Source organism: Panthera tigris, chromosome B4, assembly GCF_018350195.1.
Source record: "Panthera tigris isolate Pti1 chromosome B4, P.tigris_Pti1_mat1.1, whole genome shotgun sequence".
Taxonomy (NCBI): domain Eukaryota; kingdom Metazoa; phylum Chordata; class Mammalia; order Carnivora; family Felidae; genus Panthera; species Panthera tigris.
In genome coordinates this window covers 88,670,129-88,685,999 of record NC_056666.1, presented here as the reverse complement: position 1 = coordinate 88,685,999, position 15,871 = coordinate 88,670,129, and the positions used below count along the sequence as shown (strand labels likewise).

General features: G+C 41.0%; 1 protein-coding gene and 1 pseudogene across 1 annotated transcript in view; both read right to left on the bottom strand.

The window, feature by feature from the left end:
• The window catches only part of SRGAP1 (SLIT-ROBO Rho GTPase activating protein 1), a 281,933-nt gene that overhangs the window by 24,785 nt on the left and 241,277 nt on the right, over nt 1-15,871 (bottom strand). Inside the window, 3 exon segments of the mRNA XM_007082210.2 lie at nt 3,261-3,366; nt 15,543-15,584; nt 15,587-15,676. Coding sequence (XP_007082272.2) covers nt 3,261-3,366; nt 15,543-15,584; nt 15,587-15,676 — 238 coding nt within the window.
• LOC102949797 lies at nt 1,503-1,969 on the bottom strand (annotated as a pseudogene).

The window sequence follows — 15,871 nt, the reverse complement described above, 5'->3', positions numbered from 1 at the left end:
CTGTTCAGTGCAAGAGAAGGGGAAAAGAATCCCCAGTTATCTCATTCCTTTTAAAGCTGGCAAACAACAAACTTTGGGGAGATTTCTGGTTGCCTCAAACTAATTTCTAAATTCGACCCCATGGGTATCTGTGAGGTATTTTCCACAAGGGCCTCAAAATAAGTCCGCTCTTTTTCACTCTAACATGTGCACAAAGTGTTGTTCTAGGGAGAAGCTAGAGACGTTATCTTTTTGTGAAGAAAATGTCAATCTTGAAAGGACATGTAAAATCCAGGTGAACAGATGACAAATGGAAGAAGGAAAAAAGAGACTCAGCCACATTTGTGGGATGGTGACAGACACAAAGACATTGAAATACCACATGACCTGATACCTTACCCTTTTTTGGAACTGATAGCCTAGAAAGTCGAAAATACAAAAGCATTATCTCCTCGGCTAACATATGTCTTTCCCTTCTGCCATTTCTCAAGCAGACAGTCTTTAAAAAAAGTTCACAATAAAGGGGACGGTCATGTTACACATCATCTGGAAAACGGATGCACGGAGGACAAGTGAGATTCAGAGTAAGAATGGTCTAATTTTCAAAAGACACACGTAAGCTCAACAGGGAGAGTCACAATTCATCTTTCTGGGTCTTTCATTTAGTGCTGGCTTGAAGAGCAAAATCTTCATATAAAAATGTGATATCCAGGATTCAACTTTACAATTAAAAGAGAATAGGTTATTTCTTTTCTCAAAATTCCTGTCCCACGTGTCCTATCCTAGAGGCTGAGGCTGGTCTCTGCATGAAGGCAGGTGTAGCAAGCCAGGGGCATCTTTAGGCAGACATGCTGAAAGTCATGCCAGCCGGCTGACTCCTGGCACATTTGCTGTTCTGTTGAGATACATGGTGAGTTTGAGTCGGGTTTTGAGAACTTTCTTTTAAAAAAGTTTTTTTAAAAGTTTACTTATTTATTTTTAAGAAAGAGACCGAGAGAGCGAGTGGGGAGGGGCAGAGAGAGAGAGAGAGAGAGAGAAAGAGAAAATCCCAGGCAGGCTCTGCACTGTCATCACGGAGCCTGATGCAGGGGCTCGAACTCATGAACCATGAGATTGTGACCTAAGCCGAAAACAAGAGTTGGATGCTTAACCAAATGAACCACCCAGGCGCCCCTGGTTTTGAGAACTTTCTTGATTTATGGTCTGCTTTCCTAGTCTACTGTGGTTTTTTGGTTCATGGTGGGTTTTGCTCAGGTGTGTCTGGAAAATTCGGTGGGGACAGCATGCAGAGGGCCAACAGCAATGCAAAAGGCACTTCATACTGCGGGAAGTGAAGCAATTAAAGGTGAAGACAGCAAGCCTCCAGATTTTTGTTTTTTATGAATTTGAGGATTTAATACTAATGAGGGAGTAAGATTTACACACACACACACACACACCCGACCCAAGGTCACTGGGGATGGATCATGAACACCTTTGCTTCAACAATTCCATTTTCAGCAAAGCAGGTCAAATTCCTGAATTCATAGAAATTCAGGCTCCTGTCCACGTTTCCCTATTTCCAGCTTCATTATAGCAACAGGAGTGCGTATTTGAGCTGAGTGCCTTGGATGTGATTTGCCATCAACTCTCTCGTTCAGGCCCCGAAGCCCACTGTCCAACAGGCTCTGGCTCATGAAGCTCTCTTGAATTTTTGTCTTAGGCTCTTCCAGAGCTTGTAAATGACAGCAGCTTGTTGAGATGTGACCCCACCTTGCTTTTTGGTTTAAGCAGTCAAGAATGCCTCCAGCTGGTTGTCTACAGATGCAACAGACCTACAAATCCCCCTCATCTTCGCCAGAAAGGGGCAGAGCTCTTCAGGTGATGCCTCCACATAGAGCCGATTCCGCAGCAGCAACTCCGTGATGCCCTGGTGCCCGTGGAAAGCTTCCTAGGCAAGGCTGCTCAGCAGCCCGCTCAGAGGTTTGGAGCCCTCGAGCTTGCCTGCCATAGTCAGCAAGCCTTCAGATTTTTAAAGCTGCCTGGGTAACTAGGCTTATTTAAAGGCAAAATTTATAGCCATCTACTTAACCTACATATAGTGTATATCCATCTCTCTAGATACTGCTTATTTCCAGTGGCGACTTCTGTACAAATGGGTTCCTACTGTCACTTGTGCATATTTTACTTCCTTGCAAGCATTTCCCCATGATACTTGGTTTCCAGGGTCAATCTGACTGGGTATGATTTCAGAAATGGTTAGCAGGATTGTAGTAAGTCCTCATGGCTTCTGAGAACTTTAAACGTCTAATGAAGTAGAGAAGAGAACATATCCTAATTTTAGGAAGGGAGAATCTGTGCCACATGGAGAAGGCATTTCCCTGAGCTTACTCCCCTTAGATCATTGAATACCAAGGGGACTCTCAGATATGAATTGAGGAAGATAGTCTTATAACGGGGCCCATTTTTGTTATTATAAAGTAATGCAAATGAAAATCCAGTTGCCTAAATTATAACAATAAAGTTTCTTTGAAGATAAGGCAGTGATTCGGGGCGCCTGGGTGGCTCAGTCGGTTAGGCGGCCGACTTCGGCTCAGGTCACGATCTCGCGGTCCGTGAGTTCGAGCCCCGCGTCGGGCTCTGTGCTGACAGCTCAGAGACTGAAGCCTGTTTCAGATTCTGTGTCTCCCTCTCTTTGACCCTCCCCCGTTCATGCTCTGTCTCTCTCTGTCTCAAAAATAAACGTTAAAAAAAAAAAAATTAAAAAAAAAAAAGAAAATAAGGCAGTGATTATCTTAAGGGTTCTGTGACATTGTCTTAGAGACTTTTAGAAGTATCTTCTTCTTGATGAGGTCTCATTATATTGAATTTGCAGACACTCTTTCTTGGATCTGTATATAATTTGCACCTATAGTTGCACTCCTCCCTTGACTACAACATCAAAAATCACAGACATTTTCTGCAGTGAGCAGGTGGGTTGCATCATTTTGACAAAAACATTCATGACATTAGCTTTGGAAGTTGGAAAAACATGTATTTCACTGAACAAGTGTTCTTTTTAGTAATATTTGTATATTTTTGCATGTAAGGCCACAGTTTCTGCATCTTTCATCTATCATGCAATGACCTTGATCTGCTGAGGAAAAACATAACTTTGGTCTACATTTAATCATCTCCTCTTCGACTCTGCTGATAAATGGGACCTAATGTACATTTTACAGAATCGAAGAACAAAAACAGAATTCAGAGCAGTGCAAACGGAATGGAAGACAGGCATTTTGGCAGAGCATTAGGGTACTTACTGATTGAGGAAGGCAAAGAGGTACCTCATCACGATAAGGACGGACCTAGGCAAGGTCAGGAGGAGTTTGCGGATGTGAAGCGCCCTCTCATAGAGATTATCTATTCCTACAGACAGAAGAGAACATGGTCAGGATCCTTTCATCTGCTACATTTAAAGTAAAACACTGAGTACCAAATTTCATATCCGACCATAAGCAATCCTTTGGCCCTAGGTGGGATGTAACTGTAATCAAGACAGTGAATCCATGATCAGCTTGGGTGTAACACCATTTCTGAGTGTCTCCTTTGACCCATCACTGTTTTTTCTGATTTCCAAGGTCTCGAGCAACTTAGCGTCTTCTAGGTTTAAAAATAATTTTTCACTTGCTGTTATTTCTAGATTTTGCATTTGATATGGTTTCAACTCCTTTTTGCTTCATGTCAACTAAAGTAGCTTTTGGGGATATCTCCCTTATGATTTAATAATTTATCCTATATTTATTTGTCTATTACTATGATTCAGGCAATGTACCAGGCTTTGAATCTCTCCTTCCTCAAAATTATTGTAGTATTTTAATGATATGACTTTTTACCTTGTGTTATAATACGTCATCAGTTTTTCAAACATGTATTTTAGCAGAGCCTACTAGGTTTCAGGTACTGAGTTAGGCATTAGAAATACGTTAGTGATTTGAGGGGTGACCGGCTGGCTTAGTTGGTGGAATGTGCAACTCTTAATCTCAGGGTTGTGAGTTCGAGCCTCATGTTAGGTGTAGAGATTACTTAAAATTATGTTTTATATTAAATCTTAAAATAAAATCTTAAAAATAAATAGAAAAAAAATACATTAGTGGTTTCATTCTGGCTCTCACAGAACTTATACCATGGTGTTTACAATTTTTTATTTCCTTATCCTGTTTTCCCTGAGAGAGCTCCCTGAAGACAGGGGTACCTGGGACTTCCCAGTATTATTATATACCTCTTTACTAGGAATACAAATTGCCTAAAGCTTCTTAATACTAAAGTGCTTGTGAACAGCAGCAAAAAAATACTAATAATCCAGTATTTTCATAATGGTCTATATTTTACATTTTCACATTTGTTATCCAGTTTAATGCAGATGACAATACTAGGGAGTAGGTAAGCCATGTAATGCCATCCCCACTTAATGGATTAGGAAAATGAGAACTGGGTAAGTGGCTTACCCCAGGTTACCTGGCTGGAAGGGTGGAGCTGGGACTAAAACCTATTTTCTGTTTAAGTCTGGTTGTCTTTCTTGGATTTCGACGTACTTTAAAGTACAATATATTTTTTTAAGATTTTGTTTTTAAGTCATCTCTATACCTAATGTGGGGCTCGAACCCACAACCCCGAGATCAAGAGCTGTACGCACCACCAACTGAGCCAGGTGCCCCTTTATAAAGTATACCTTTGAACACATTCAATAAGCATATGTCTGAGAAAAATATTTATTTTTTATTTTTTAAATTAAGTACACTCTATTCCCAAAGTGGGGCTTGAACTCAAGACCCCAATATCAAGCATCACAATCTCTACCAACAGAGCCAGTCAGGCACCCATGAGAAAAATATCTCAAGGAATATTTCAGAAACATTTTTGAAGTTTACTCTAATTTCATATTACTACATTTACTCTTAATTGCGCTTGAGGTATTCATATATCCTACTCAAAAATCTCAGGCTGGTTTTTTTTTTTTTTTTCAGGCCTTCATTTCTGACACAATAGCCAAAAGACTCTCCTTCTACTAGGTTTTTGACCTTTGACCTTATCCCACCCACAAATGTGACCCTCTCTACTTGGTTCTCTTCAATGGCAAACGTGTCTGGTCTCGAGGTCAGGACCATCCCTTCTAGGAAGGTGGTATTTTCACTTCATTTTTCAATTTTCTGTGGGACATAAGTTCTGCTGCTTCTATCTCTGGATATCTCACTGCTGATTTCCTAACTGAAGTCTTCATTATTTCTAAGTGGGACCATGATAATACTTTCCTAATTCAGTTTCCCATTCCAATTCCTTTAAAAGCAGTGGTTCTCAACCTTGACTTGAAATCACTTATGACCTAATCTTAAAATTAAATATTGAGATTTCCTAGCATTTATTCTCAGGTCCTTAAAAAATTGCATGCATAAGTGACTTTCGATTCATGCCTCAAACCAAACAGTTACAAAGTTTAATATATTTATGCAAATTATAAATTGAAATGATGACTTATTCTGTTAATGGTCTTCTGACTGGCAATACCGTCCACTCTTTTCCAGCCATATAATGGTTATTCTTAAAAACAAAACAACAACAAACACTTCTGCCATTGTTTACTGAGGATCTGGGTTGTTTCAAGAGTTAAGTCTACTGATTCTCTAGGCTAATCCTCAGTATAAGGTTAAGGTCAACTGTCAGAGAGAGCTAGTTTTGGGGTCTTAGAGGGAAAAAAAGGAAGAATGTGAAAGAACTATATTTTTTTCTTAAAAAATTTTTTAAAAAATTTACATCCAAATTAGTTAGCATATAGTGCAACAATTTCAGTAGATTCCTTAGTGCCCCTTACCCATTTAGCCCATCCCCCCTCCCACAACCCCTCCAGTAACCCTCAGTTTGTTCTCCATAATTATGAGTCTCTTCTGTTTTGTCCCCCTCCCTGTTTTTATATTATTTTTGTTTCCCTTCCCTTATGTTCATCTGTTTTGTCTCTTAAAGTCCTCATATGAGTGAAGCCATATGATTTTTGTCTTTGTCTAACTAATTTCACTTAGCATAATACCTTCCAGTTCCATCCACATAGCTGCAAATGGCAAGATTTCATTCTTTTTGATTGCCGAGTAATACTCCATTGTATATATATACCACATTTTCTTTATCCATTCATCCCTCGATGCACATTTGGGCTCTTTCCATACTCTGGCTATTGTTGATAGTGCTGCTATAAACATGGGGGTGCACGTGTCCCTTCGAAACAGCACACCTGTATCCCGTGGATAAATGCCTAGTAGTGCAATTGCTCGGTCAGAGGGTAGTTCTATTTTTAGTTTTTTGAGGAACTTCCATACTGCTTTCCAGAGTGGCTGCACCAGCTCGCATTCCCAATGAAAGGAACCATTCTTAATGTATTATTAATCTTTAATCTTTGCCAAATCCCATAGGGGGCAAGTCATTTTCAGGCTGGAAGAGGACACAGGCAATTACTTCCAAGAGGCTTAATTTTAATTCACGATCCTCTGGTTTCTATCTCTCAGTTCTAAAGTTAGTTCCCGTACCCTTTAAAGGTAGTTTCGAAGCTTTATTAAAAAAAAAAACAAAAACAAAAAAACCCAAAACAACCACATCTGGGGAAACAGGTATTTGTTCATTGAGTGGTTAATTTTCTTTTAATTTGTTAATTTTTAAAGAAGTTGTTATTTACATGCCAGTTAGTTAACATACAGTGTAATATTAGTTTCAGGTGTATAACTCAGCAATTCAACAGTTCCACAGAACAGGTATTTAGATACCAACCTCACAGCAGCATTATTCATAATAGCCAAGAGGTAGAAATAACCCAAATGTTCATTGATGGATTACTGGATCAACACATGTGGTACATATACACAACGAACCATTACTCGGCCTTAAAAAAAGAAATGACATTCTGATACAACATGGATGAACCTTGAAGACAACTTAAGTGAAATAAGCCAGACACAAAAAGACAAAGACTGTAGGGTTCTACTTACATAAGGTACCTGGAATAGTCAGATTCACAGAGACATAAAGTGGAACAGTGGTTGTCAGAGGCTGGGGGAGGGGGGGGGCGAGGAGCGGGGTAGTTACTGCTTTCCGGGTATAGAGCTTTAGTTTGGGAGGATGAAAAAGTCCTGGAGATGGACGGCGGTGATGGCTGCGGAACATGTATTTAATAAGACCGAACCGTATGCTTCAAACGGAGAAGATGGTACATTTTGTGCTATGTATATTTTACCACAATTAACAAAATAGGTCAGGGGAGGGCACCATGAGATGCAAATGAAGGATTTCAGGAGAGAGAAGCTACAGGCATGTAAAAAAGTGACACCAAAAACGCCAGAGAAGATCACGGGAGGCAGGCGTACGTTCTCTGCAACTACAGGAAACGTAAATCAAAGCAAAGCGGAATCGTTGGCATCCCTGAAGTGGCAGCAGATCTATCTATCCCAAAGGCCTCGGAGCGTGATGGTTGTGAGCAGGACTCAGATATTACCTGGCTGGTTGCTCAACAGGCCTACGGCACACATCCTACAGGAGTCTCGCTCTGGCACAAATGACTCATTTACTCTCCCAAGTCCAGTTAGCAGGTCAAAATTTATGGTTGCTGCGGACGCTCTGATTAATGTGCATTCCCAGCTGGCTCTGAGCGCAGTAACTCATGATCTCTCACCGTTTTCTGCTGCGTGAAAAGACGGATCTTTTCGTCCCCTCAGAAGAGTTGTCAGAAAGGAAAACCAGTATTTCGTGTGGGTCTCTTTTAAGCTGGCCTTTGTTTCCACAATTCGGAATCTCATGTAATTAGGTAAAAGTGGCATTCGTCCAATCTTGGTCACAGGCTCAGAGCTCCCTAGGCTTATTTATGTTCTTTTCCTGGCACTGCACAGTTCCCATGTCAGCATCCCAACTTCACAGCATGGGGGTTTGACAGCTCTGTGTAAATGTGTGTGAAAAACTCACCACAAAACACAGTTACTTGACAAAATGGCAAAAAGCTCAAATGGCCATTACTCTGAACATACCAGTTCTCTGTGCGCTATGTGCAAAAGTATTTGTTTGTCAGTAAACAAGTAATAAATCACAAGATGCAAGCTTATCCCCAGGTATGACAAGAGGGAAGGAAATTAACGGCCATATTCAGAAATGGTTTATTGAAGAGCAGGTACACAAATATTTCTGAGCTCCACAGCTCAACAGGCAGTATTCAAGGTGAAATTCCCAGCCCAATGCCATTTTTAGGTTCACTGTCAGGTTCCGAAAATTGTCAAGGTACCAATCAATTGTGTGCACGTAATAGTGTATGTGTGTGAATGAAAGTGAAAGAGAAAAACAGAGAGATGTTCTAGTACATTTAGATGAATCTTAGCCTAGCCTTGAGATGAGTTACTGGCTGCTCTTCTGGGTGAGAAACGAAATGCTTGAAAATCTTCCTAATTAATCATTAATAGATTGAGTTCTGTGAATTAAACCATAACGTTCTCTCCTAAATAGCAACAACTGTAGAAATAAATAAATACAAAATGTTTCTCCTCCTGCTGAATGATCAAGGTTAGTAAAGAAACAGTCTTAGATTAGGAAGCTTCACTTACTCAGTTCAGAGACTAAGCCCGTTCCGTATTTTTAGGGGTAAAAGGAACCCCTAATAAGGCATCAAACAGAAATTTAGAATTCAGACAGAAACCATCACGTATGCTACAAAGCTGAAAGAATTTTCAGCAACAAAAACACACGCTGGAGAACCAGGAAGACAAAACAAGAGATTTTTTTCCATGAAACAATTAGAAATGGGCAAATAGATTTATGTACTAAAAGGCTCATCATAGTATTTTGTTTAATTGCAAAATCACTGGAAACAACCTAAATTTCTAAAACTAGGATGTGTTAAATAAAAGCCATTATATGGTCACTAAAATCTTACTTTATAAAATACCTACTGACACAGGAAAACGTTAATAACATCATTAAATTTGAAAAATGGCTTTTAAAGAGCAAATGATATAGTACCATTTTTAAGTAGATATATTGAGATATAATTCATGTATAATTCATATATGCAAGGTATACAGTTCAATGGTTTTTAGTATATTCACAGTTCATCAATCATGATCTCAGTCAGTTTTAGAACATTTTCATCATCTCAAAAAGAAATCTCACATCCATTAGCAGTCATTTAGTATGATCCCCTTTTATTAAAAGTCTGTGGTATATCCATACAATGGACGATTGTATTTGGCGATAACATAAAGTGCTGATACATGCTACAACATGGGTGAACCTCGAGAACATCGCTAGGTAAATGAAACCCGTCCCCAAAGACCGGAGATTGTATAATTCCATTTATATATTAAGTGGCCAGAATAGGTACGTTTATAGCAGGTAGATTCATGGTTGTCTGGTCCTGGGGGTGGAATGAGTAAACGGGGTATGGTTGCTAATTCTGGTTTCTTTTTGGAGTCATAAATATGTTTTAAAATTGTGGTTATGGTTGTATAATCCTGTGAATATACTAGAAAACATTGATTTGTACACCTTAATGAAGGAATTGTATGGTATGAGAATTATATCTCAGTAAGCTGCTTTTAAAAGTAGATAGGTGGAGCGCCTGGGTGGCTCAGTCAGTTAAGCGGCCGACTTCGGCTCAGGTCATGATCTCGAGGTCCATGAGTTTGAGCCCCGCGTCAGGCTGTGTGCGGACAGCTCAGAGCCTGGAGCCTGTTTTAGATTCTGTGTCTCCCTCTCTCTGACCCTCCCCCGTTCATGTTCTGTCTCTCTCTGTCTCAAAAATAAATAAACGTTAAAAAAAATTTTTTTATAAAGTAGATAGGTATAAAAAACTTAAAAGAAAAGTACATAGGTATACGTATAGGAAAAAAACTGGGAACATACCAAAAAGGTTTACATTATCTATATGTAGAGGAGTCACAGCTGGTTTATTTTCCTAGATTATTTTCTAATTTTTCTACAGTGATCACATATTAATTGCATAATACAGTTATTTTAAAAATGTACTGGCTGGTTATTTGATGATTTTAAGAAATTACTGTTATTTTTTGAAGGTATGATAATGGTATTATGGCTATGCTATATTAAAAAAAAAAAAGAAGAAGAGAAGAGTCTTCACCTCCCAGATATTCATACACACAGAGGAAGTGATGTAATGTCAGAGGGATGATGGAAGGGGTACAGGTGGGATAATTTTGTTCAAGAAATGAAAACTGTTCAAGTTAGGTGATTATTTATACTGGAGTTCATTGTAATTTTCTGCATCTTTTTATAGCTTTATAAGTGAAATTATGTATAATAAAAGAGTCAAGGGGTGTTTGGATGGCTTGGTTGGTTACATGTCTGACTTCAGCTCAGGTCATGATCTCATGGATTGTGAGTTCGAGCCCCATGTTGGTCTCTGTGCTGACAGCTCAGAGCCTGCTTTAGATCCTCTGTCTCCCTCTCTCTCTGCCTCTCCCCTGCCTTGCACACACACACTCTCTCAAAAATAAATAAGCGTTTAAAAAAAAAAAAGAGTCAAAAAGAAGGTTGACTATGAACAGAATGGATCATTCAGTTCCACTTTGGCTTAAAAAAAAAAAAAGTTGTGTGTGCCCACGAATACAAAAAGAGCAGAAGGAAATGCAAGAAAATGTGTACATACCATTGAGTCTCTGAGTAGCGGCATTACGTGGGACAATATTTTGTTTCACATGCTTTTTGTGTACTTGTCGAGTAGTCTCAAAGACTACATGTTGGTATTGTGGTAGGTAAAAGACCCCCTTAAAAAGGTTTCCTCATGCTCAAGTAGTCACCTGGATAACAACACATAACGTAAAATAAAGTGCAAATGTGTCCTCTGGTTTCCCAGCTCCGAGGCAGCCAGGAAAGACCACAAATTGCTTGAATAGCTCTTGTAGGGCAAGTCCAGTGGACTTCTGCCCTAGGGAATCTCAAGGCCATGGTTTATGGCCATTCTAGGAGCTGCCCAGAATGTGTGGGCACACTCTGGAGCATTTACAAAACCATTCACAAAGTGCATGGTTTAAAAAAAACCAAACAAAAACAATCCTCGGTGAGAAACTGAGACACTACCAAGTACGTCACTTCAAATTTAGATTGCACTGGAGTCGACCAGGTGTTCATCCGGGTAAGTAATTTTTAAAAAGAAATATGCAGCGAATTGGGGAATGAATAGTGCACATTAAAAAGAGCGCGTGCATGCGTGCTAATGCCAATTTTCTTTTACCGCGTATATTTGCAAGCTTCCAAGGAATGTAGTATTTACGGACATGGAAATGGCACAATAACAACTCACCATTAAAAAAAAAAATCTTCCCCCAAATTCTCCAAAAAATAAGCAAAAAGTAGTAGGTAACCAGACAGCTATGTAAACTCTTAAAAAAGATGAAAAGTGAAGATTTTTCTATACAAAGTAAATACCACATGAAATTACTTTAGTAGGAAAAATCAGTCCAATTATAGCAATGCCAGGAGAAGATGACACAGATATAAACTATCAACCTACATGAGATCTCTCTCTCTCTCTCTGTGCTTCTATTACATACTAACTTAGACTGCATTTATTTGTAAACACCTTAGCTCTCTTACTACTTTTTTAAACCTCTTGAATGCAAAAATCAAGTCTTTGAATCCCTAGAAAGTTTTGCACACTGAAGGCAATTAATCAATGGTTCAGATGATCAAAAACTGTAATGTCAGTGAAAGGATATAATGATGAATGACATATTATACCACTCTCAAAGAATTGATTGAAAATCCAGAAAAAAATACGGTATATACATCAGGGTCACACTGGTATGAGAAAAATGCTTGCCTAGAGATAAATCAATAATAGCTAGAAATCCTCTCCTTTTTAAGAGATTAGATGTTGGAAGAAAAGGGGTTGTTATAAACAGTGCCACTGTATGTTCTTGAAAAACCTCCTATTCTGCAAAAATGTGCACTAAAAATAACAGGACTTCTGGGGAAAAGTAGGGTTGGGACACACTGCTCAATACCTATGCAACTTTGTAACTCTAGCACTAACAGTAAGTAACACTGACAGTACTACCTAAATGACTAGCACAGTTAAATCTGTAACTAACCAGCATCTCTACTCTCTAGCATCCTTCAAACCTGGGACTCCTGCCTTTTTTTTTTTTTTTTTTTTTTTTTTTAATGTTTATTTTTGAGAGAGAAGAGAGAGAGAAGGGCAGAGAAAGAGGGAGACATAGAATCCAAAGCAGGCTCCAGATTTCGAGCTGTCAGCACAGAGCCCAATGCGGGGCTTGAAGCCACAAACCATGAGATCATGACCTGAGCTGAAGTTGGATGCTTAACTGACTGAGCCACCCAGGTGCGCCAGTTCAGATTTTCATAATCACAATAATATTTTTTGTTCAATGAAAGTATGAAGTGATTTTACAACACTAACTGACAGGGCAGTCCAACGCACTTTATCCCACTGGTACATGTAAACATGTATGTTGATAAGATGTATGTACCTAGAAAACCACCGAGCCTCGTAGAGTGCTTATTATTTTTCCAGATTTAACTTTCTGGCTAGGATATTAGGAAAGTCTCTGAACAAGGCCAAAGGAGAATTCCAGAAGTGTGACACCTCCTTTTCAGTTCTTTCCAGCTGGGTCATAGGCCTACTGTGGTGACTCAGGCTATGTAAGGGCCTTGGAATGGACACACAAGGCACAGTTCTGAACCCCACACAAGACATCAGGCTGTGTGAGGTGGGGGTGGAGACAGAATTACGCCTGGTGAGTTCATCCTCAACAAGAGCCAGGCTTTTAGGCCTGAATGCCGACAAAAGAATTCTGGTGAAATCTTGGTGGCATTCAACGACTATGAGTGATGTACTTACTGTGTACCTGGAATTAATGATGCCATGCATTAGGGCTACAAAACTGAATAATCTGTCAAGACCTCGCAGGCCTGTGCAGCTCACAGTAGGCATTTCAGTGAACATACTCTTTGCTAGGCACTCCTCCTGGTATTTCACATGTATAAGCTCATTTACTTCTCAGCCCTGTGATATGTGGTCTGCTGTTCTCCCTGTTTTATTTTTGTGAAATGTTTACTTATTTTGAGAGAGAGAGAGAGAGAGAGAGAGAGAGAGAGAGAGAGAAAGAGCGAGAGAGAGAGAGAGCGCGAGCACACAAGTTGGGGAGGAGCAGAGAGAGAATCCCAAGCAGGCTTCGCACCGTCAGCACAGAGTCTGACATGGGGCTCGATCTCACATACGGTGAGATCGTGACCTGAGCTGAAATCAAGAGTTAGACGCTCAACTGACTGAGCCACCCAGGCACCTTTATTCTCCCTATTTTATAGCTCATGAATCTGGGATGCAGAGAGCTTAAGAAACTTGCCTAAGGTCACATAGCTGGTGAGCAATTTGAACCCAGGCTATTTGAGTTGAAAGCCTACATTCTTAACCTCTTCCCTGAATTCTCTCTGTAGCACAGAGAAGGAGGGGTTAAAAAGGCTAATGTGGGGCATTAAGAAAAACGACAGACCTATGTACACAGTGGAACGTTAGTAGAGGAGACAGGGACTAATTCTGCGAGGGGGTATGGGAACGACGACATGCCGAAAGGGTGCCGGGCCAGCAATCCTTCAAGCAGATGTCACATGGCTACCAGGGACAGTAGACCACACGGCGTGGGCAAAGGCACGCAGATGGGCGATGGCCCGGAATGCTGCAGCTTGTGGCGTGCTGCTGTTGATAAATGAAGTACACAGCCCAGGGGTGGCAGAGGGAAGTGTGGACAAGCAGAAAGAGACCAGATAGAGAAATGACTCGGTTCTATGAAATGGTCACACCAAGGAGCTCATCTTCTGGTGGAAAATATTGAAAGAGGTTTTAAACGAGAGTGGTGGGAACAATACGACCAAATCTGCACTGTGGGGTCTAGCCACGGTGTGAAGGACAGAATGACACGGGGAGGCGGTGGGTAGGAGGGAAGAGTTGGCAAGATCTAGAAGTAGGGACTGACTCCACTTGGCAGACTGTTAACAGCAGTCCCAGTGGAAGCCAAGTCACTGGGACTGGGAGTGGGGAAGGAGGGATGAGCTGGGAGAGTTTCTGACGGTAGGAGGACTTGAGGATTGGGGGGCGAACCAAAGGGTGGGCTGGGCAGGTGGGGTACGGCGGTTTCTTGATTGTTTTTTTTTTTAATTAATTAATTTTGAGAGAGAGAGAGAGAGAGAGCGAGCACACGCATGAGGAGGGGAGGGGCAGAGAGAGAGGGAGAAGGAGAATCCCAAGCAGCCTCTGTGCTGACAGCCCAGATGAGGGGCTTGAACTTGAACTACGAACTGTGAGATCATGACCTGAGGCCAAACCAAGAGTTGGACATTTAACTGAGCCCCCCACCCCAGGCGCCCCGAGGCAAGCTTGATTCTTATGCAGGCCCTCACTGTGGGATTTGAATCAGCTCTAGACCCTTGCCTGGGAACTGGGGCTTTAAAAAGGCATCCTGTGGGGCGCCTGGGTGGCTCAGCTGGTTAAGCCTCCAACTTCAGCTCAGGTCACAATCTCATGTTTCATGAGTTCAAGCCCCCCATCTTTGGATCCTCCCTCTCTCTCTGCTCCTTCTCCACTCACACACACTCTCTCAAAAAGAGATAAACATTAAAAGCCACATGCATTTTTATTTTTATTAAATTTTTTTTAACGTTTTATTTTTGAGACAGGGAGAGACAGAGCATGAACAGGGGAGGGTCAGAGAGAGGGAGACACAGAATCTGAAACAGGCTCCAGGCTCTGAGCTCTCAGCACAGAGCCCGACGCAGGGCTCGAACTCACGGACCGCGAGATCATGACCTGAGCCGAAGTCGGCCGCTTAACCGACTGAGCCACCCAGGCGCCCCCACATGCATTTTTAGATGTACAGAACTCGGTACGGTTAACACCTAATTCTGGGCATCATTATTTCACCTTTCCTGTAGTGTCAACCCACCCCCCCAACCCCGCCTCTGCCGCCCGAGTAACACAGTAATGCTGTTTACCTGCTGATGATTCTCAGTTGTATGATACATCATTCATAGTCCCACAGCACCTTCGCCTATTAGCTGGGGATGCCCACGGACAGATAATTACCACCTGGTGTCTGCACTGTACTGATGGTCATTTATCTCATTTTACTTCAGTTCTCGACGTAATGTTCCAAGATGGGTAAGTTACTCCACTCTTAAGATTGGTGGAGAAAACCAAGAACCAAGAGCCAAAAAGAAGTTACATTCCATGTTACAACTTCCCCTTCTCCCTTAGCTGTCGGTTGGCACCTGCCTTTCTGCTTTATTCCAGTCACTAAGTGGGACGCTCTCGGGCTCTATGGAACTTGCACATGTTCGGGAGCAAAACCCACTCAGCTCAGGGCGAGGCCACAGCTGGAGGATGACTCACATCGTATCCAGAAAGAAAACAAACGGTCTCAAAAATCTGGTGGTCAAGGGGTAGTGGTTAGGGGAGGATACGCGGAGGGGGGGCCGCTGCCTTTCCAGGAAATTGGTGAGTGAAACAATTCTGGTGCGAAAAGACTTTAAAAAAAAAAAAATCCACTTACTGATACAAGAAATCAGATCGTTGAATCTTTCCTTAGGAAAGAGGGGTTTTCCAGCCCACGGAAATACAGCTTCAGAACGCCAGCAACGGAGTTAATATCATGGTTACTCTGGTCATCAGCCAAAGGGTTTTCACCTATATAAAAAAAACATCAGTTACATGCACAGTGCTTCTGTTTCTTCCTCTGAATAAAGATATATTTCTGTACTCACACATGTTTCTATATATACATGTATCTTTTAATTTCGCTTTATGAAAGATTATATAGTACTAAAATTAAACTAATTGGTTTAGATATCCCAACCCATGATTAACCTAAAAATAGTTGGT